Genomic DNA, 23239 nt, shown 5'->3' on the forward strand with positions numbered 1-23239 from the left:
TCAAATCCACCCCACGGCTGCTATTAAAACAGGCAAAAACAGAGAAGTCAAGATGCAGAGTTATTTCTCAAGAGTTGATTCAGCGAAAAGATTTGAAAAACCATCTAGTTGTGGGTACTTCTTTTTTTTAACGAACCCAGAAAGTAACCTGCTAAAAATCATTTGAACTATACTCTGATGTCTTACCAAGAGCCAGTACTCCTGTTTTATTTATTTGGTTTCCAGAGGAACCACATGTCACATTGCTCAAAGTAAATTATTGATTTATTTAGGACATGGAATATTTTTTAAAGCTCCACTTAAGCAGAGATAATTCATTTTGATCAATCCAAGGCTCAGCTCACACGAATAGGGATCAAGCCAATGGTTCTGTAAGCTGGATTTCAAGATTCAAATGACTAGTGGTCGAAATCCTATTTCTATTAAGCACGTCTAAGTCCCACTGGACTCAACTAAGTAAATATGCATATAAGCAGTCCGACTCTGTAATTCCCAAAGGGCAACCGGGCCAGTGCTATAGTAAAAGCAACATAGATACATCTAATGAAAAAGGCTCTTAATGAGAAAAAAGCTATTCTCTAATCCAGTGTTTCTCAACCTTGGCAACTTTAAGAGGTGTGGACTTCAACTCCCAGAATTCCCCAGCCAACATGGCTGGCTGGGGAATTCTGGGAGTTGGTCCACACTTCTTGAAGTTGCCAAGGTTGAGAAACGCTGCTCTAATCCAACGGTGACTTAAGTACACTTCTGTAGCTAAGAAATTCTGTAGCTTTAGGTCACTGAACTCTAGGTTGCATTGTTATCTTTCTACAGTATTCCGAGATCTACGTGAGTCAATGTCCTGTGAATGGGCCAACTTCTACAGGGTTGGGGGATACAGGTAAATTAACCCCAATAAATTCAGTGCAGATCACCCCAGCTCTTCTCCTAGCAGGCATTCCAGTTTGGGCTGGAAAAAGAGAAAGGAGGAAGATTTTGTTTTTTTCCAGGAACCTCCCCTACCAGACTTGACCTTCAAGGCTTCATGAATGCAGGCTGCTCAGTTGGATTCTCTCCTGCCTACACAGGGCCATTGTATTGCTACCACCTGCCCTTTGTGAATGGCCATAGAAGTTGGTTCTTTGTTTAAAACTAATACAGTATTATGGGGTTTTTTTATTTCTGACTGTCTATATTACTTGTAAACCACTGAAAGATTTTTTTATTCTGAAAGCTGAGTTCTAAATAATTGCAATAAATAAATAAAACTTCTTGGCTTAGAAACTTAGAATTGGAATGGGCCGTTGAGTTCAACCAGGAGCTCCAGGCAGGAATCCAAAAGAAAGCATCCCTGAGAAATGAATCAGCTAGCATGCAATCACTCTAGACAAGTGATTCCATTTCCTGATAAATCTGTTTAACAGATCCTCAGTCAAGAACCAAAGGAGCTGGTCATCCAGAGAGGTCCTGATGAAAGTCCCCCCTTGTTCCAAGATATGTGGGGTGTGGGAGAGGGGGCCGGCCTTCTCTGTGATAGCCCCCACTCTGTGGAATACCCCACTTTCAGAAGTACGAACCCACATTTTGCTGCTATTTTAGAAACAACTCATAGTTCAAAGAGGCTTTGGCTCCCCTTGAATAATTAAGGGTACCAATCTTGAGTTTATGAGAGCCAGCTTGGTGTAGTGGTTAAGGGACTGGGCTAGAAACCAGGAGACTAGAAGTTCAAGTCCCACATTATGCACAAAGCCAGCTGGGTGACCTTGGGCCAGTCACTCTCTCAGCCCTAGGAAGAAGGCAATGGCAAACCACTTCCTAAAATCTTGCCAAGAAAACTGCAGGGACTCGTCCAGGCAGTCTCCGAGAATCAGACACAACTAAACCAATTTTAAAAAAAAAATTGAGTTTGGCTTTGCTTTCTGTTTTTCATTGTGATTTCAGCTTTGTTTTTGTGTGTTTGTTTCATTTGCCCTTGTTTCTGCAAGCTACCCAAAATCCTTAGGGAGAGGGTGGGTGATAAGTACCATTAATTAATTAACTACATAAAATAATAAGGTTCTGAGGGGAACATTGAACAAGTAATTAAAAGAAGGCAAAGTCCATCATTAATTTCCCTTGCGGCAAAGCTGATACTTTGCAATATATAGTTATAAGCAATTTATAGTCTTTAAAAAAAAATTAAAAAAATGCTATGATATATCACAACATGCCGTGACTTGTAAAAAATGGTTGCAGCAGGAAAATGAAAACTGTTGTTTAAAAAAGTGAAAAAGGCATAAAAAGCTTGGAAAGGACATGTTGCCCTCCTCTGTTTTCAGCCAAGAGAAGAAACTCAATTTGTTTGGATCTGACGAGCAATTTGAACTCTGTGAGTTTTCAAAAACAGTTTCCAAAAGGATTTGGATCTAACATCCTTGGCAGCTATAAGGAATCAGCTGGTAAACATCCTTGAAATGGGTTCTGAACACCTGCACCTCTGAAGTTGTAGTTAAATTGTTTTGGAGAATTGTTTATGCCATTTCACTTGATCTCCCCTAAGGAGGAAATCAATTTTACAACGATGTCAGTACCTGATGGAGACTCTCTTCATGCTTTTCTATCCTCTGGCATGTTCCCTACCTTGGAAATCCTTGGGGGGGCAGGTGCATAAATAGAATAGCTTTCAATCAATTGCAAGCTTGCCCACAGCATGCCTCCAATTGGGAGTACACCTGTGGTAATAAAATACTGGGGAAGGTAATGCACTGCATTTGCAATGATGGGCTATTTTGTTAGTCAGCAGGCAACCTTAACAAAAGCCATTTGCAAGGGGCATTGCTAAGCAAGCAACTCATGTTTTCCAGAAAATGCCGAGGTCAATCCTACATCACAGTGCAAATAAATCTATATTTTTGTTATTTGGAAGGGGGTGGCCTAGTCACACTGCAGCTTCATCAGGCGAGTGGTCAGATCATGCAATCCAACTTAATACTGATTTCCAGATTGTGAGAATCTCAGGTACCTTTAAAACAAATGTTTCTAGCCCCCTGGAAGACAAGCTGCCATGCAACAACAACAGGGGACAGCTGTGTTATGCATAAAAACAACAGGTTGTGAGACAGCTCTTCCTTGTGGAAGAGAGATGCTCTGCTTACAATGAGAGAAAGGAAAAACTGAATAGGGACAGTTTCAGTCACGAACTGCTTGTTTTACAGGGTTTTACTGTCACCTGTGCTGATTTTCCTCAAGCTTTGCAAGCACAAAGTAAATTCAGTTGTGCACAGGAAAGTTTGCAAGTTCATTTAATTTGCAGGTTTGTATGCTACACAAAATTCAGTTTGCAAGCAGGAGAACAGGGTGGCCAGACTGGGGAGGATAATGAGCATACCTGGAATGTTGGGAGCATGTTAAAAGCCCTTCCACAAATGGCAAGAATGCTCCCCATCACCCCCTCTAATCTCACCCATTAGTCCAGATCACCTAAGTTTACTCATTCCGGAGAGGGAAAGCATGCTTTCAAACAAATCTCTGAGTTGCATTTACCCAGCATTTTTATTTTTCTAGAATGCCTCTAGGGTTAGTGGGGGGCCCCAGAATCATCCTCAGGAGAAAAAATTATGCTTGAGGCTGCTGCTTTGTTTCATAGCATCTTCACCTTCCAGTTTTTTTTTTTATTATTATTATCTATCTACTTTAAAAACTGGTGGGTAACAGGTGTCAGTGGACACACTGGCCACCATGGATGTCAAGCTGAGGGCTAAGGGGTACGGAATTCATTTCAGCACCTTTGAGACAAACTGACCGATTCCAGGTGAAAGAAAGGATGTCATTATTATTATTATTATTATTATTATTATTATTATTATTATTATTATTATTATTTGCAGAGCAAGGCTGTCACGGTGAGCAAAAGTGAAACCAGGTGGGCATGGCTGCACTAACCTGCGGCATTTTCATGTTTTGCTTTGTCTGGACTGCTGCAGGTGCTTGCTTAGAGCAGGCTGCTCTGCCATTAACAGCACCTGCCTGGGAGGGAATCTGGAGCTTGCTTCCAGTAATTCATTTGGAAATTGGAAAGAGGCATGAGTCAAATGGAGCCATGAGACACAGAGCATGTGTAAAATCATTGTGCTGGATGGCAAACCGAAACCTTTTACTTGCTTCAGCTCATATTATAAACCTTGGCACTCATCTAGCTTCCCTTGTTTATGTAAACTGTCGATTTCAGCACCAGAAGTAAAAACAAGGAAAGGGTTATGCTGCCCACCCATATGGTTGCTATCCTACCCACAGAGGGCCAGCTGCCTTCCCTACTAGCAACTCTCCATCTAAGCTCTTAAACAAGGTTACAGTGACTCCACCAGATGCAGAACTAGACCATGATCCTTACCATGGGCACATAAAGCAACTCAGAAAAAGCAGTGCATATACCAAGAAGATTCTTGGGTGAGTCTCCCTAGTCTGCCTAGATGTAGAAGGAGAAGAAAAAAAGCAACCAAAATGAATCAAGATTTGGGACAACTTCACTATGGTCTCTGGAGGTAAGGTGGGATACAGTATGTAAATCTCTGCAGATTGAGCATCATTGTTCTTCTTCACAATATTAGATAAGCCTTTCCCAATCTGGTGCTATCTAGATGTGCTAGTCTGGGACTTCTGCTACCAGAATTCCTAGCTAACATGGCCTGAGCAATTCTGGAAATTGCAATTCTCACATTAGGGCTACCATTTCTGAGCTGCAAACCTTTGGACAACTGCCAGATGGCAGCAAGGAGATTTAATGAACCTTTAATTTTTGCTGCCATCTAGTGTTGGAGCCCAAATTGTTGCAGCCCAAACAAGGTAGCTCTACTCAAAATATCAGGTTAGAGAAGGTTGTACTCATACACAAGATGATCCAATGAAGCTGAATTATGGTAGGGAAAAGAACAGTATTCCATCACATTAACTCTAAATAATTATCACTCTAGAGTTTGCTAGCACTAAAGGTAGCACTGGTCACCAACTTGGACTGCTTAAAACAGAATTCAAAATCCCAAAGGTTTCCCATTGGACTAAAGAGATTTTGTCACATCCAACCAGGCATTCCTACTCTTTATACAGCAATGGCTGAATGAAGCCATTATTCACAGAATGGTTGAGAGTCACATTCAGGACACGTTGGGAGCTGATGCCAACAGTGGCAATGACCAAAAACTCTTCACTCATGACTTGCTGAGTGAATGAGGGGCAACCTATTTTGAATGAGGTTGCACTCCCTCTAAGGAAGTAGGCCACCTCCCAGCTTAGATGTTTTCTGGGCCTTTCCAGAAGATCAAGTGGCTTCTGAAGCCAGGAATAGCCTTGCTCAATTATGCTTGTTGATGGACAAACTAGGGATCACAATTTATTTATTTATTGCTCACATTTATATGGCCGCCCATCTCAAACAAGGCAACTCTATAATGAGCCATGCTTTAATTACAGACAACGTCGATGCACTTGATGCAAGGCTACTCTTGGAGAATACTAAGCCTTCAGCTGGTACAAAATATAGCAGTCGGAAATTTGCTCCTTTCCAATTTCCTAATTATATTACATTGGCCCTAAAGCAACTTCACTGGTTTTCAGTGGTTCCAGACAAAATTATGTGCTGTTATTTCCTTACAGAACCTTAACTAGTTTGCAGCCATTCTGTGTGATATTTGAGAGACCCTTCTGATGGAGTTTTAAAGGTTAATAAAAGAATCCAGTAGATCTGGATACAATTGGCTTCATAGTAGAAAGCACTTATTCATCACTGGTTCTTTGTAGACACTTTCAATGGAAATAGAAATGTCTGCTTGCAAGCGAGATGAAAGGAGAGCTGCATTCTGCAGCACCTCCTGCTTGCAGGTGTGCCCAAGAGGTAATGGAGATTATTAATCCCCAAACCCAAGGAGGAGGAGGAAGTGGAAATCAGATAACCCATGTGACATCCCACAAGCACAATAGAGATGCGTTTAGGGTCTCTATAGAGAAACCCCCTTTTTTATGCTTATGAGACAATGCTGAGTTGACCCGTGATAATTCCAACACCTTCCTCCTATTTTAATTTGTTTAGGCTATACTATACAATCTGGTGCTGTCTAGATGTGCTAGTAAAACTTATACTGGCTGTATAGGTTTTACTGTGAATGTTGTGGGGGAGGGAAATAGATGTAGAGAAGTACAGAGAAGGCCTTAAAAAAAAAATATGCGACAGCCATTATGTAAACCCCAACCTAGCCCTGGAAGGAAGGACGGCGTAAGAAAGAAACTCAGCACTGCTCTACCTTGATTCCCTTGGGTGTAAGAAGAGGGAAAGAGAATCTCTGTCAGGCTTGCACGATTCTGTTATTATACCCTATAACAATAAAGAGAGTTCCAGTAGCCCTTGTGAAGTTTGTTTCCTGACCTGGCCTACCTCAAAGGGCTGACAATGAGACGCAAAAGACAGTTAGCAAATACTTTGATACTTAAACGACCTGATAAAGAGGTAACCTCACTAGATTTCAGCAATAGGACATATGCTTCTGTACTGGAGATCTGAAAAACAACGTCCCAAGGTTAGTCCTCCCCTGCATTTCAATTTATGGCCAGGGACTTCTCTTACACAGCAGCACTTGATGAAGTGTGTTGGGATGAAGAATAGTTTTGCTTCATAACCAGCGATCGAAGCGAGGAACCATGAGCCCTGCAAATGGGGCAGTGGGGCAGAAGGGACAGCTTTAAGCCACCCATCCTGCAGCACACCGAGCACCACTCACTGCATTTCCTTCCACTTGGGGGAAAGTTTATTACAACAATCATGAAAAGTATAAAAAGAAAGGGGTTCTCCTTAATCCTCTAATACCACTGCAGCTCAAAAAAAGTACTGGTAGAAACTCTTCCATGGAATAAATTCAGGCAAATATTAAAACAAAAGCTGGTGGCAAGATTTGCAGGAAGTACCACTAGCAAAAGAGACATCCTTTAAATCAGTGTTTCTCAACCTTGGCAGCTTGAAGCTTCATGGCTGGCTGGGGAATCCTGGGAGTTGAAGTCCACACAACCTGAAATCGCCAAGGTTGAGAAACACTGATTTAAGTAATGGGTCTGTTCAGGTAAACTATTGCCATACCACAAGCTACTGAAAGAAAGGGTCCACTTGGAAATTAAAAAAATAGGAAGAGGTTAGCGTTAAATGCTGGCCATCATTCTAAATGGTATTCTGAGTCTGAAAAGCTTGAAAAAGGACATGTTGCATCGACGAATAGCAGAAAAGTGGTACAGTGCTTACATGAGGTCCAAATCAGTTCTTCCAAATAATGTTTAACACGTGTACAGGTTTAGCAGCAAATGAATGAAGTATATACCTGTCCATGCCCGATTTTGGGTTGGTAGTTCATGCCATCTCACCTCAAAAGAAATATATGAAACGCTTTGTTTACATTTCCTAGTTCGCCCTTCATTCTACAGTATGTCACTGATTAGATTCAAGGGCCATCTATCTAGGTCAGCCTTCCTCAACCTTTTAACCTTTTGACCCTGGAGGAACCCTTGAAATATTTTCCAGGCCTCAGGGAACCCCTGCACATTCAGGCTCCAATATAGGCCAGAAGTTACAATATTATTATATTTGTTTCATGGGCAAGCCTCAATATATGCATTAACAGTGAAAACAGTTAAACTGGAAATAAAGAATGAAATTTACCTCTTTAGTGTGAAGTTGCCCGAATTGGAAATAGTTTTTTAAATAAATCGTGATCTCCCAGGGAACCCCTAGTGACCTCTCACAGAACCCTGGTTGAGAAACCCTGCTCTTGATTTTTACCCTGCCTTCTCCCAAATAGCTCAGAGCATGCCACATCATTTTCAGTATTTTATCCACAATTCCAGGAATAGCTTGGCTTCTAAATTGTGGAGTAACTTGTTGGACAGCTATTACAAATGCACACATTCCTGTGCACAACTCCTAAAATTGTTCTTTACATGTACAAGAGAAAAAAAATATTTTTGCAAGACCTATTGAGATGCATTCTTTGATTCCCAAGCCATTTCCACCACACCATTTGGAATCTTAAAGCTGAAGCAAAAGGGACAGAGAGAGAAAGAGAGAGAGAAATTTATTCTTAACACTGAGAAAGAGGGTTTTATCGCTGCCCCTTTCCAGGTGCAAAAACATTTCCATTATTGTAACAAATTCACTTGCGCTGACTGAAAAGCTGCCCAAACACACCTGGGGCTTTTCAAAAAACGGACTTAATCGTGTATTAAAGTAAACATGTTAAGGACAGGAACATTTGGAGTCATCAAAAAGGGGTTGTAGCTCCCATGGGTTATTTAAAGTAAGCAGCTTTTTCTGTTTGTTGAATGCATACTCTGTGTGTGTGTGTGTGTGTGTGTGTGTGTGTGCATGTGCGTGAGAATGCTACAAACTGAAGAATATCCTCAGCTACTTCCCACAAGTGGCAAACTATCCAAATTTCAGTTTACTTTCCTCTTTTTTTTTTTTCTGACATGGACATAAGCCTGGGCAGCCATCTTCCCTCTGGTCACTTTCAGAAACCTACAGATGTATCTTCAGGAACCAGCAGAAGGCAAAAGATTTGAAGATAACTTCTGCGGGTTTCTTCCTAAAACCAAGCGGTTTTATCCAGCTTCCCCACGTAAAGACTCCTCTGCGCATCTTTAGGGAAAAGAAAATCCCATCTACTGTCACTGGCTCACCTGAACTCAGACGGAGAAAGAAGATGGAGTGGAAATGGAAGGTGCTTGGAAAGAAAGGGGGGCGACTGCCACACCCAGCAAAGTTCAAAGACTTGGAGAAGTGCAACATCATAAAGTACAAGGGTAAACACCACCACCACCCTTACAAGCGCACCCACGTCAACCAAAGGAGGATGGAAGAAGCAAGGGAGCCAAAAAGTCAACCATGCAATGAAGGCCCCGCCCTTTTTTACATGTGTCGTGATGCACATAAAAATGGAAATGGCTTCGAGAGCGTGGTTGTGGCCGCCATCTTGACTTTTTTGACCCCACCCTGCGGACACTCCTGAAACAAGCTTCATAATCAGAGAAAGTAGGGTGTCAGTTGGAAAAGAGGGAGGAGCTGGAACTATCTCCTAACAGATAGCCTGGCTGGTTGGCTTGGTGCTTTCCTTAAGAAGAGCATTTATTTATTTCACTCTCTAAAATGTATGTGTTGTGTTGTACAAAAATAAAAACAGGATATAAATTAAATAAATAAATGCTGTAACTGACTTTTCATTCCCTCAGAACTAGTTTTTGTAATTCTATATAATTGCATACATTTGTTTCAATTTCATTTTTACACATTGTCTGATCGAGATAAATAGACCACACGCAATAAATGATCCTCATCTCAGCTGGTTCATCTCTCAGGCCAGTTGTTATCCTCAGGAGAGGAAATCAGTTCGGCATGGCACAAAAGTAAAACAATAAGACATTGGCATAAATAAAAAACCTTGGAAGAGCTCTTTGTAAAAGCTGCTGTCTCACCATTGTCTGAGCTCCTTCCCAAATTATGACCTTATTTTCCCATTCTGTGCATTGTTTGTTTTTCTGCAAAACTGTTAATGTATATCTAGTAATGTGCCCTTCACATTCATTCCAACCTTTTTCTTTGGCACATTGGCCTCAATCCATGGTTCTGGAAAGAGGCATTAGGCACATGGTGGGGAGCACCCTCTGGGACCTGAGATAGGACCTCAACACTCCAGCCCAACTTGGGAGCTTCCTGGCTGGTCCACCACCTTAGGTGGCACACCAAAGCAGGGAAGGATTCGCAGTGAGATGGAGCACTGTCGGCCCTTTGAGATAGGCCAGGTCAAGAAACAGACAAAGCATGGATTCTAGGAATGCGGCTTTATTTGGGGGGTATAATAACAGAACCTTGAGAACCAGTCCAAGTGCCTCTCTGTCTCCTCTGATATTAAACAAAATCAAGGTGTGTTGGCCTCGTGGGGTAAATCAGATAGGAATCACAACCAGATGAGCTAATTCTACTTCATTGTAAAGCTATTTTAACAGAATCTTGCAAGTCTGAAAGTACAATTCTCCCGCCGTCTCATTTATAGCCCAAGAAACTAGGGAGAGTCCCTTCTGAGCCTCTTGACCCACCCACTATCTATCTGTGGGCTATGCTGTCTCTTATCTGACCATTCCCTTGGCAGCATCTCTGGGCCCAGTCTCCCAAGGTCTTTCCCACGTACCATTACAAGGTGGGATTATTTTAAGGTTTTTTTTCACACTTCCTTCTATCTCAAGACTGGGTAATCTCTTCTCCAAATCCCTCCTTAATACAGTAGCTCCTTTCTTCCTTCACCCCTAAATGGCTGTTTCATAACCTCTCTAAGGTCTGCTCTGCATTCCTTTCCAGTCCTGCTTATGCTACAGCAACCCACCAGTCAGACAGCAGAAATGTTCAGATTGGTGCCCTACGCTCTGCCAAACGTTTGGAGCAGTAGCCTAACTACCCATCATCTTAAGGAAGTGCTATCTCTCTTCTGTACTCATCTCCTGCATGCACCATTGGTGCTACTGGCGACACACATCCGTTCTAATGAAATCAACAGGATTTAATTTGTCACTAACTTACGCCTCCTGCAATTGTCCAGAGAGAGCCAGTTTGGCATAGCAGTTTAAGGCAGCGTTTCTCAACCTTAGCAACCTTAAGATCTGTGGACTACAACGTGCAGCATTCCCCAGCCAGCAAGCTGGCTAGGGAATTCTGGGAGTTGAAATCCACACATCTTAAAGTTGTTGAGGTTGAGAAAAATCGGTTTAAGATACCAGGCTAGAAACCAGGAGACCGTGAGTTCTAGTCCCGCCTTGGGCACAAAAGCCATCTGGGTGGCTTTGAGCCAGTCACTCTCCCTCAGCCCTAGGAAGGAGGCAATGGCAAACCACTTCCAAAAACGTTGCCAAGAAAACTGTGTGGACTTGTCTGGTCAGCTGGCAGGAGTCAAGACTGACCTGAAGGCAAAAATATACGTTTTAGCAGAGGAGGATGTCCGCAAGCCCAGCAGAGCCCAGGGGGCCTACCTTGAAATCACCAGCCGTTATGGTCCAGACGTTTGGTTCCCCAGCCAATTACACAAGTATAAAGACTCATCAGAAGTTCTGAAACAACTGTCTCCTGGGCAATGCGCTGGCACAGGATCAGTCACCAGCTGAATCAGAAAAAGGCTGTCCACTTTGCCTTTGGAAGAAGCCTTCCTAGGCAGAGCACTTGGCAAGCACGCAGAGTGCCATGGTTTCAGCAAACGGCAACACAAACATCCAGGTGTTCTCCAGGCATGTAGAAAAAGAATGTTGACATAAGCAGCTGATTCATGAGTCCTGTGACAGGAACAGCCGGCAACGGATCTTGTGTGCATGGGTGCGTGAGAAAGAGAGACTGTACCATATACAGAGATATATAAGCATATTTATGATTAACTACTGTAACACAAAAATGTTCTGCACAGGGTGTTTGACTACCCTGAGCCCACCTGCTTCCATCATTTAAAAGTCATCCTGCTCATAGTCTGTTCACCAGAGCATCAGGACTCCATTACAGCACTTTTAATACAGCGCTTAAAAGTCAGGATTCAAATCCTATCTTCCTGCCGTTGCTGCTGCAAGTCTATCCGTCCTCTGCAACAGGCAGTCCTGCCCAGTAGGATTTCCACCTTCTGTTAATACTAAAAAGTAAATACCATAACTCAGTGATGTTTTTTTTTTTAAAAAAAAACTGGAAGTCACAAGAACCAGACTTAAGGAAAATGACTATATTGTACCTTTTGAGAGGAGGGACAGATTACCTACTTTCTTGACGGTGGTCATCTATTAATAGGATCGATTGATTGATTGAGTGAGTGATTAGGTGCCATCAAGTCATTGTCAACTCTTAGCGACCACTAGATAGCTTTTCTCCATGAAGATCCGTCCCTAACTGGTCTTTCAGGTCTTCCAATGGTTCACCCATCACTACTGTAACTGAGTCCACCCACCTTGCTGCTGGTTGCCCTCTTCTCCTCTTTCCTCCCACCTTTCCCAGCACTGCAGCCTTCTCCAGAGACTATATTTATTTATTTTATTTATTTGTTGCAATGTATATGGCCACCCTTCCTCCCACAGTGGCTCTGGGCATCAATCAGAATTTAGGACTAAAACAACAATATAAATGACTATAACAAACCCCCATCTTATACTCCAAAGAAAAAGAAATAGCAGCTAAGAATAAAAAACCTTAAAGTAATCAAGGAATGAGGAATGAAGTAACGAAAGACTTTACTAATTTATTCCATATACCAAATCTCTGAGTTGTCTATAAGGTGGTATTAACTTTCCGTCTGCTTTCTATAGCCATCTCCTTTCATAGTTCCTTGAGACAATATGAACAATATTCCAAAGCAACCCATACTCACAGCTGACTTCTGACTACAACTGCACTCTTGAGTTATGGCTAAAAATATTTTTGATTCTTGAGATATTGTTAGAAAGAAACAATATCTTCTGCAACACAACAGAAGTGGTGGAGATAGCATAGAGCTACACAATGAACTAATTTCCTTGGTGAGTCTGGTACTTTTGTTTTGTGATTTTGAAGTTGTTTTCTTTTTCCTCTGCAAAAGTGAGGAATAAAGAAATAGCCTGTGCCTCCCAATTTCCCTTTTTGCAGCATTCAGAACCCTCACTGATCCACACAGCCAAAAATTAAAAGCAGAGTCCTGTGGCGTTGAGAAGGCACTGTAGTATAAAACTCTAAAACTGGTGTATCAGATAAAAAGAACAAAGGTCACCCCCAAATGTCAGTCTCACTTAATGTTATCTGGCCCCACTTTGCAGCCCATCCACACACACATACAGACAAAAATGGCAAGGATGGCCATTGGTCACCTGTATCCATGGGGGAGGAATCTAAAAAATCAAGATGGCAGTTGCAGCAACATAATAGAAGCCCCACCCCTTTGCCTAGGCATGCAAAGATGACCCATATACAAAAGGGGAGGGGCAAAAGTGCCATACTGACTTTTTTGACCTCTCTGTGGATGCTGCTGCTGCAAGACTGGTGTGAGAAACTGCCTCCCATCCTTTGTGATTTTGAGACCTCTAAATGACTGATCTCAGGTTTAGGAATTCAGGAATTACAATTGTCAGGAAGATGTAAGGCAGGTAATTTTGCACAAATCACTGTTACAGTAATTAAAAAAAAATAGGGTGCAGTTGAATGAAATAGAGCCCCTGGCTCAATTCAAAGACACTCAGGCCACATGTACCCAAAGTAGAATAACGTAGGGCAATAGCCTCATACGAAAGACGTTACTAATTCATTCTGCAGAACAATCTCTTAACTTTCAATCCAGCAATCCTCTTCTAAGAAACTGGAAAGTGAATTCAAATTGCTAATCCAGGATTAAAAGACATGGAAACCAGCAACTGCCAGGGGAACACATTCATCTTTTAAAAGCAATTTTAACACCAAAAAAAAAAAAATCCTCAAATGGCTAGCTCAAATGTAAGAGTATTTTTTAACAGCTGAGAATTTACAACTTTTCCTCTCATTATCTTCCAAACAGCATATGAAAGGCAGAGGTCAATTGTCAATTATGCAAAGCTATGATAAAGAAAAGTGAAAATGTTTTGCTCCAGCCTGTGTTTCACTTTAAATTTGACAGCCAATGGGACACCATATGTCTGACAGCTGTCTAAGCAAAGTAAGACTAGAAAGGAAGGAAGGAAGGAAGGAAGGAAGGAAGGAAGGAAGGAAGGAAGGAAGGAAGAAAGAAAGAAAGAAAGAAAAGAGGGAGGGAGTGGTACAAATCCTCCACCACAGGACCCAGGGATGTGAATTTGCAAAATGGGTGGTCAGCAGGAAAAAGCCAGCAAATGTCAAAAATCCATTCAGAAGGCCACTGTGGGTTCTGGCTACATTGGGGATTCTCCCCAATGTAGGGAGAATATAGTCTCCGTGTGCATTCAGTGATCTGCTGGTAATGATGCAGAACTGCAAAGCAAGTATCAAGAAGGAGCAAAACTCCAGTATCATTACGGATAATGCTGCAGTAGGCATGTTAGCAAGTGCAAGACCCCTTTCTTTGTGCACTGCCTGACACCCCCTTTTTCACGAAACTGTTCACCAAGTCCTGGAGCAGCAATTTTGGGGTACAGCCCTATATGTGTTAGAGAAAAGCATAGATTACACCAGCATTTCTCGACTGTGGCAACTTTCAGATGTGTGGACTGACTGGGGAATTCTGGGAGTTGCAGTCCACACATCCGAAAGTTGCCATGGTTGAGAAATGCTGGATTACACCAATAAATCTCTCTGCTTTTACTCCCAAGATGAGTAACTTAACGCAGTTCTCCTTTAGATCTTCCACTGGTGTGTTGTGTTCTTTTAACCTTAGAATGAGAAAAGTCTCCTTTTTTTTCAGCACTGAAACTAGTTTGCTTAAATTATCAAGATACGTGATTTTTCTGAATCAGAGATCTATTTCCTTTTTGCACTCAAAACAGTGGTCATGTAGGGTAAATGAAGAAAGGATTTGATCGCGGAGGAGCCCTATTTGGTGTTTTCTTCACAAGCCACCAATATTCTTGGAAAGAGGCAAGCCACAAACGTTGTGCTGCATGGGGAAGGATGGAGCCAATGGTCTCTAATGGAGAACTATGGCCAAATTTCTGGCCTGCAGCTGGAACAGGAAGACCAGAAAGAGGAAAGACCCCCAACTCATACAGACACATACAGGCAGTCTTCCTCACGAAGAGCACTTTGCTTTTATGGAAGTCTTCAACTATTGATGTGCCTTCAGAAATGGAAATAAATAGCTGGATTTAGAAATCATTGACCTAAATACATGCCTTGGGAGTTACGAATCTGAATTTATTTAAGGCAGCTTTCTCCAACTGGGGGCTCATTAAATAAACTGATCTTCAACTCCCATTATATCCAGCAAGCAGGACCGGAGAATGAACTCCAACCCTTCTGAAAAAACCATGGCTGGGGAAAGCTTCTTTAAATTCTCCTGCAAGACTTCATGATGCCAACCCACCCTCCAGTTTTAGACAGCTACAGTATGCTTTAATCCATATGTTGATTCATCCTGGATTACCCTTCTTCGTATCTTCTGAGATGGTCCATTAGATGGTCCACCTAGATGTCCCTTACTTCTGCTGGTGTCTCTCTGAGATCCTCGATGCTTCGGCGGCTAATTTCTTGGTAATGAAATCCTCCCTTTTCAGCACTTCTCCACTTCCTCGAAAACCCAGCTCTACCAACTGGCGGGCTATTTCTTCATTCTGGAGAAGCAAATGAGAACTCAGTTGAACCAGTCACCACAATACAGAAAAGATGCTGAGGCCCTAGAAAGAGTGCAGAGAAGAGCAACAAAAATGATGAGGGGTCTGGAGGTTAAATCCTATGAAGAATGGCTAAAGGAACAAGGTATGTTTAACTTAACGAAGAGAAGGCTGAGGGGAGACACGATAGCCGTCTTCCCATACTTGAAGGGCTGCCACAGGGAAGAGGGCATCGATTTATTCTCCAGAGCACCTGAGGGCAGGATAAGAAGCAATGGGTGGAAGCTCCTCAGAGGGAGATCCAATCTGGAAACAAGGAGGAATTTCCTGATAGTGAGAACTGTTAAGCAGTGGAACAGCTGGGGTTCTGGGTGCTCCATCGCTGGAGGTTTTCATGAAAAGGTTGGACAACCACTTGTCCAAGATGGTATGAGGACTCCTGCCTTGGGCAGGGGGTTGGACTAGAAGACCTCCAAGGTCCCTTCCAACCCTATGATTCTATGATTCAGTAGAAACATCAGGGCTTTGATATTTGCAGCAGAAACACATTTACTCTCAGGCAAGCCACTTTTGTCATCCTGCCTTTTCAAAGGAAGGATGCTTCCATTGCTTTCTTGGTTTATTTTCACTATTTTTATTGCATTTTAGCTAAAATAAGAAAATAAGTGATGTGTGTCTTTGCCTGGCTAGCCCACAACCCGGGATAAGATTTATTTATGCCCATGATCACGCATGCAAGCAAATGTATTTTTGCTACCAAAACCTAAATATCTAAGTTCTCAGTAACTAATAATAACTCTCTAAAAAAACAGTTTGAACTCTCATTTGTTTATCAGAGATTGACATCTCCCATCAAAAGGAGTTTGACTGTTGGAATAGAAACAGTGCAATCCTGCGCTGGTCTGCTCGGAGTTAGCTTCCTATGAATTCAGTGAAAAAGGATTTGTAACTTAGCAAGGCATGAAACCCAGACCAACTTTGATTTATTCAAGAAGCCATTGTTTAGCACACCCTGGCAGTCAGCGAGTGAACCTCTCGAAGTGGGCCTCCAGCTTTTTAGAGAGCATTTGATGAACTTCTCAAAAGGTTCATTAAAAGCTTCTCCTTCAGGAAATCCTCTTGAGTTCTTATGGGTATGCTATCCTAAAACTCAGTGAACTGTGACTTTTTAATGGTAAGGTTTTTCCTGCAAAGCCCAAAACCAGGGCCAAGATAGCTAAAGGGATGACTGCCAGTTCCCATGTGAACCTACCCAGAGGTCCAGACACTGTGTGCAAAGTCATAAGATGGCAGGGCAGACAGAACTGGGGTGCCAACAACTGTGATAGATTCATAGTCACTGGTAGTCAGGTGGCATATACATTTTAATAATAATAATAATAATAATAATAATAATAATAATAATAATATAGACTGCAATCTCCTCTGGGCAGAGATATGCTTTTTCCTTTTGTTAATTTGTAAAGTATGAGATGTATATCAAATAAGGTACTACAGATAGTCCTCACTTAACAACCATTTGTTTAGTGACAGTTCGGACTTACAAAGTTGCTGAAAAAAACCAACTTATGACCAATCCTCACACTTACAACTGTCTCAATGTCCCCGTGGTCATGTGATCACAATTTGGGTGCTTGGCAACCAGTTCACATTTATGACCATCACAACGTCCCATGGTCACATGATCACCATTTTCAACCTTCCCATCCAGCTTCTGGCAAGCAAACGCAATGGGGAACCACATGATTTGCTTAATGCCCACATGGTTCGCTTAATGCCTGCAGTGGTTCACTTAATAACTGCTACAAAAAAGGTCATAAAATCAGGTTGGATTTGCTTAATGACCGCTTCGCTTAGCAACTAAAATTCTGGTCCCAACTGAGGTCGTTAAATGAGGACTACCTGTACTATTATTGTTATTACCAGTAATAATACAGAAAAATAAATTAAAATAGAAGAGAAATGGTGATCCAAGACAAGCTCGCTGTAGACATCAGCAAAGGAATAGGGCTCTCAGGTCTTTATCATCAAATACACATTTCTGTAACCAGAAAAAGTGGGCTTGATGGGCACACGCTTACAAAATTGCCACAGCTCTCTTCCTTATTCTATTCTCTCTTCCTTATTCTATTCGTTGTACATGTTTGCCCCGTATTCCTTTCTGCTAGTAAAGAATAGGAGCACCATTTTAAACAAACGTGAAATAATATTTCCACCTAGTGGCAATCCTGAGGAACCACAGTCCAATTTCATAGGGGACATCCATCATGAACTCCTGAAAATGATGAGTTACGGCATTCAAAGGACAGCCTTTTAGATGACACATGGCAGCCTCTAAAGGACATTATGGAAAATAATGGTCCTTCTTTTCCCAAAGTATCCCAGTATACCAAGCTGGTTATTGCAAGAAAACGCTACGAGCCATCATCGGAGGTTGAATTATCATTTGTCAGGGATGCTTTAGTGCACTATTTCTCAACCTTGTCAATTTTAAGATGTGTGGACTTCAACTCCCAGAATTTCCCAGCCAGCATTCTGGCTGGGGAATTCTGGGAGCTGAATTCCACACATCTTAAAGTTGTCAAGCTTGAGAAACACTGCTTTAGTGGATGCTGCACTGAGCAGGAGGTTGAACTAAAAGAGTCCCCCTTTTGTGGGGGAGATGGGCGGAGATAGAAATGTGAAGGATGAATGAATGAATGAATGAATGACCTTTAAGGTCTCTTCCAACTCTATAATTCAAAGATCGTTATGTGGCAGGTAGCCTTCCTCAATCCCCCAGCATTAAATACATGGAGCTTCAACTCCAGTAATCACCAGTGGAGACTTAGCTGGGAAAAAGGAAAGGCCACCCATCCTGTCTATTTTTATCATATTTTTCAGGATCATAAATAAGTCAACTAGCATCAAGCCATTACTGCCCTCTTCCATATGGTTCCAAATTGTTCCATACTGCCTGGGAATAACGATCGTCTCCTTTCCTTCTATTCCACCCAATTGATTCATTGCTTTTTTTTTTCCTTTTCAACTGTGAACATGCAAGACCAATGTCATTCCCAGAGCAATGCCGGGCATTCTCTTTGAAAGAGGGGAATAAACAATAGATTGGACCCCTAATCAACTCCCTGAACCGTGGCATCCTGCAAACGGGGCAAAATAATTGACAAAAATTAACAAGGACATCTTAGAAGGCACAGTTGATCAGCTTCGGAGGGCTGTGGATTATGACTCCAGTAAGGCATAATAACTCGGTGAGGTGAGCTGGGCTGAGAGGGACTGTCCCAAAGTCACCCAGCCAGCTTTCATGCCTAAGGGAGGCCTAGAACTCACAATCTCACACTTTGTAGCCCAGCACCTTAGCCACTACACCTTAGCCAAACTGGCTGTCACACGCTTATGCATTATCTTTGCACACTGTTGATATCACAAAGCTGTTCCCAATTAGCGTCAATATTATACAGGAATCTTTGGATGACATGAATACCTCGGCTCAATCTTCCACACACTGGGTTTTCTGCAAGCCTAATAACTAGCAATCTTAAGTCACTTCCACGTGGACTTTCCGCATCACTTCTGAAGTATCTCTCTCTTCATGTGGTCTTAAACTGTAGTCTCTGTTCAGCAGCTGAGCTGATTTATTTTTGACTCAGCTGTACTATATCTAGAATTGCAAATTTGCAAATAGGGCAATATATAAACCTTGATAAAAATATTTTTTTCCAATTTCCATTGCTAAAGCTCTGTGGTACTTGTGGGCACCCCTTTTCTCACTGGAGGAAATTCCTGCTTCTCCCAGGCTTCCGATTTCAGCAATTCTTGCTTTTCCACCATAACACACAGCTTCAGAACCCTGTTCATGATGCCTGCAGGCATTCTAAACCATGCCCCCCCCCACCCTCACATATCTCCTGTGGGCCCAGAAGCAAGTACACCCTGGTTAGAGATATTGAGGAAGCAGCTGCTTACAAAAAAGTCAACCTGCTATTATTTCACCACCACAGTTTGGAATCACAGACCGTACAGGTTGGAAGGAAGCTTGGAAATAATCTTGCTTTTAATGGAACACAGAGTGTGTGTCTTTGCAACTAAGAAGTTCCACAGTTTTTAAAATATACAAACTGTATTTTTAAATACACTTTTAAATAAATAGTACTCATAATTATTTTGGCAGACCTCTGGACAAATGCGGGCCTGTGGTGGAAATGTGAACAGAGAATAATTTATTGTATATCCTTTTGTATGGGATGGGTTATGGGGATTTTGTAACTGCTGTCTAATTGCTCAGGGGGCATGATATAGTTTGGATGACTTTTTTGCCTCCTCCGTTAAGTCAACTGCAAATGAGCCCTGAGCAGCATCCAGAGGAGGGGTCAAAATCTGCAGGATGACAGGTACAACATTGCAATGGCAGCTCCACCTTTTTTGTTTGTGCGAAGCATACCCAAAAGGGGCAGGGCTTGCCCTGCAACATCATGCTCGCCATCTTGTGGGTTTTGACTCCCCCTGTGGATCCGTTGTGGCCCTTTCAAGGTCAACAGAAGTGAAGATGATCATAGGTTAGCTTCATTTGGGGAGTGAAAATGGTGCAGCATGAGGGATCCTCTATAAACAAGGAATATGGCAAATACCCACAGGATCCAAACTGAAGCACTTTATGATGTGAGTTCCAGCAACAAAGTAGGGCGTGAGCTGGGTCCCAAAACTGATTGGGTTACAGAGGTGGGATGATTCAGCCATGGACCTTCACAAACATCCCCCACAAGTTGCATTTTATCACTGGGAAGCAACATTCTCCAAGGCTAAAATCTTCCCTGAGGGCTACAGAGTTTGCTGAGAGAAGGTGGCGTTGCATCCTATGCCTTTGGATCCATAGGATCCATTTGCTTTCTATCTTTGCTACACTTCATTTTCTCTCGTTTATAATCTCAAGAGCAGCGCTTAATATTTCTCTGCATAATAAAGAACCATGCAGATTATTTTTACAGTCAGCTCTTAATTCACTGCTCCACTGAAGCAACTAATTGTATCTAATATATCTAATTCTAACCCTAACCCATGTACGTCCTCACACCTGATTTCCGTTGTCTCTTCTCTTGTCAGTCTCTTATGACTCATCTTCTCCCTCCTCCTCCTCCTCCTCCTCCTCCTCCTCTCTTCTGCCTTTCCTCTACAATCTGAACAATGTCTTGGAAATTCTTGCCCTGCACTGCATGCCCTTGGATTCTCATTGTCAGAGCACCAGAGCCTCACACAGCCTATTAGGAAGAACAGAGTAGCCACAGGAAAGGGGAGAAACAGAAAAGATACGAATGAAGAACAGTAACTAGGCTATGATGTATAGTCAAAAATGAGAGATTTAAAAAAAAGGGAAAGGGGCATTTTGTGTTAGCAGGAAACACTAATTTCATCATTCCTCTGTCGGGAAGTGAGGGGACAGGACAACACCCCATTATTTAGGCACATATGACCTTCCCTTCTTTAAATTCCAGCACGTGTATACATTAGAGAGGAAGGCTAGCATACAATTATGGGCCATTCAAATTGACAGTTGGGTGGAAAAAGAATTTAGGTCGCATCTTGTATTTGTAAGCCCCAAACCAGTTTTCTCCAATCGGATTCCGGTTCTCAGAACGCCTACACAGCAACGGCCAGGCTGAGTAGGAATTCTAAGACTTGTTCCCCAAAACATGTGGGGGACGCCAGCCGGGGAATATTCAGTCTAGACATGCAATCATCCTAGCTCATGCACTCACATTTCACTGGAGGACACAGGGTTCACCACAGTTAAAAGAATAATTGTATCCTCCTGGGATCCAGCTTAAAGAGTGTTATACTTTACAGCAGTGTTTCTCAACCTTAGTAACTTGAAGCTGGGTGGACTTCAACTCTGAGAACTCCCCAGCCAGCATTTTACAGACTAGGTAGACGTGTATGCATGCATACGAATGTGTGTGGAACTGGGATGAGTTCAGTTGTTCAGTAAACCCCTGTCCATATCAAGGCTGTAAAGACGTAAAGCTAAGGGCACTAGGGTAGATAAAATACAAGAGGCAATAAACACCAGAGAGAAAGAGAGGGGCTGAGACAGTGATCTATGATCTCCACAGCTCAGTGTTGCTCAACCTCAGCAACTTTCAGCTTTCAACATGGATAGCGTTGAAAGTCAGCTGCAATTCCACTTGTACCTTTGTCACTGTCTAAATGCAGCAAATCATGCAATTTGCTTCAGGCACGTCCTGATGTCATGACGTGAATAATGTGCAACACATCCCCCGCATCCCTTTGTCTGCAGTTAAATGTTTTGTGTAAACCCATCAGGTTAATTCCGTAAACCCTAGTTCACCTCATGGGGTTAGCATGCTGCATGCACAAAGCACGTGTGTGAGAGAGCGTTAAGTTCAGGTTCCGCTTTTGAGGCACACTCAATGGCTCCCTGCCAAGTGTATCACATAATAGAGATGTTGATCGCATTCAAACATGTTGTCTTCAGCTGCTAAACACAAAATACTTAACCGGGTTACTTTTAGGCCAGCATATCTATTTGCACAACATGCTAAAGTTGGTTAGTGTTAACCTTGGTGGGTTTGTGGTGGGTTAGAGCTTTGTGTGAACCCGACCCGGTTGATTAGCTTATGATTCAGTAAATTGTGCAAACTCATAAAATGCATTAATTATCAGTCCTTGGCGAGTGGGACAAAGCCTTTAGCCCTAACACAGGTTTTGCTGTCCAATTCCGTCCTCTTCACTTCTAGAGACGAGTCATTCATACAGGCGCGGAAGAGCATGCATTCTGTCCATGGTCAGAGGTACTTTATGCAAGGAAGGAACGCTCACCTCCAGAAAAAAGAGGTCCTGCGTGGTGATCTGAGAATCCAGATAATCCTCGTAAGTGCTAAACTGAGTGACGACGTGATCCAAGGCAGCCCCGGCATCGTCACCCTCAACGCCCGCCATCCCCAAGGTCGCCCACGCACGAGCTGAGACGCCTTGCCGCGTCCCTAGCAACGGCCCGCCGCGTCCCTAGCAACGGCTCGCTGCCTCGCTACTGCCCTCCCGAACACCGCACAGCCAATCGCTCGGAAGTATCATGTGCTAACCCCACCCCCTCAGCCAATCTTACCAATCACACAGCGAAGCTGGATTATTAGCGCCACGCCTACCACATAAGCCACGCCCCGCCGCCTCCGCGACAGTTAACCTGCGGACTAGTGAGCCGAGCCCCCCGGCTGCCTTGCAGAGTCTGGCCGGGATCAGCGGCCGTTCCGCCAAACAATTGTGTCTCTGAGCCTGGGCATTTTCTTGGCAGCCACCATCCCTCTCTGCAGGCCTATTCAGAAGCAAGGACTGTCTTAAACCATGAAGTAGGCGTGTAGAGGCTGCACAAGACTGTGCTGGCGCTACGTTTATGCATGCGCGCGCGCGCGCGCGTTTTGTGTGTGTGTGTGTGTGTGTGTGGTACACACACACACACACACCAGCTCAAGGCAGTGAACATACATAATACTCCTGCCTCCTATTTTTTTTATTTATTTATTTTTCCAACAACAACCCTGTGAGGTGGGTTGGGCTGAGAGAGATTGTGGCTGGCCCATCTCTCTCTCATGGCCTTGTTTATATTTATTTTTGATGGGTTTTTAAGGTCTTTTTAAAATTGTTTTGTTTTAATTGTACGTCACCCGGAGTCACATCCCTGAGATGGATGGCTATATCAATTTGATAAATAAAACTGATGAACCAGCAGGTTGGATTTGTGTTAAACTAAAACGTTTGGGGCTTAAGCGCATCTGGGAAGTTGGACCTAAGTGGGTTTGTGGCCTGTGGCTGTGAGAACCTGGCCGCTTGGAAAATAAATTACCAAGACTTGTATTATGCATTAGATTCCTATACCACCTTTCTTGTAGTATTGTTTTAATTGTTTTATGGTTTTATAATTGTAGGCCCCCCAGAGTCACTTGTTGAGATAGGTGGCTGTAGAAATCAAATCAATCAAGGC

General features: G+C 42.7%; 1 protein-coding gene across 1 annotated transcript in view; it reads right to left on the reverse strand.

The window, feature by feature from the left end:
• CFAP299 (cilia and flagella associated protein 299) overlaps nucleotides 1-22222 on the reverse strand; it is a 291049-nt gene extending 268827 nt beyond the window's left edge. Inside the window, exons 1-2 of the mRNA XM_063310423.1 lie at nucleotides 22081-22222; nucleotides 15116-15246 (exon numbers count right to left, since the gene is read on the reverse strand). Coding sequence (XP_063166493.1) covers nucleotides 15116-15246; nucleotides 22081-22200 — 251 coding nt within the window. The 5' untranslated portion in view covers nucleotides 22201-22222. The remainder of the gene's footprint in view (nucleotides 1-15115; nucleotides 15247-22080) is intronic.
• Between the last annotated feature and the right edge of the window lie 1017 nt (nucleotides 22223-23239).

The sequence above is a fragment of the Candoia aspera genome, chromosome 8 (assembly GCF_035149785.1).
Source record: "Candoia aspera isolate rCanAsp1 chromosome 8, rCanAsp1.hap2, whole genome shotgun sequence".
NCBI classification, from domain to species: domain Eukaryota; kingdom Metazoa; phylum Chordata; class Lepidosauria; order Squamata; family Boidae; genus Candoia; species Candoia aspera.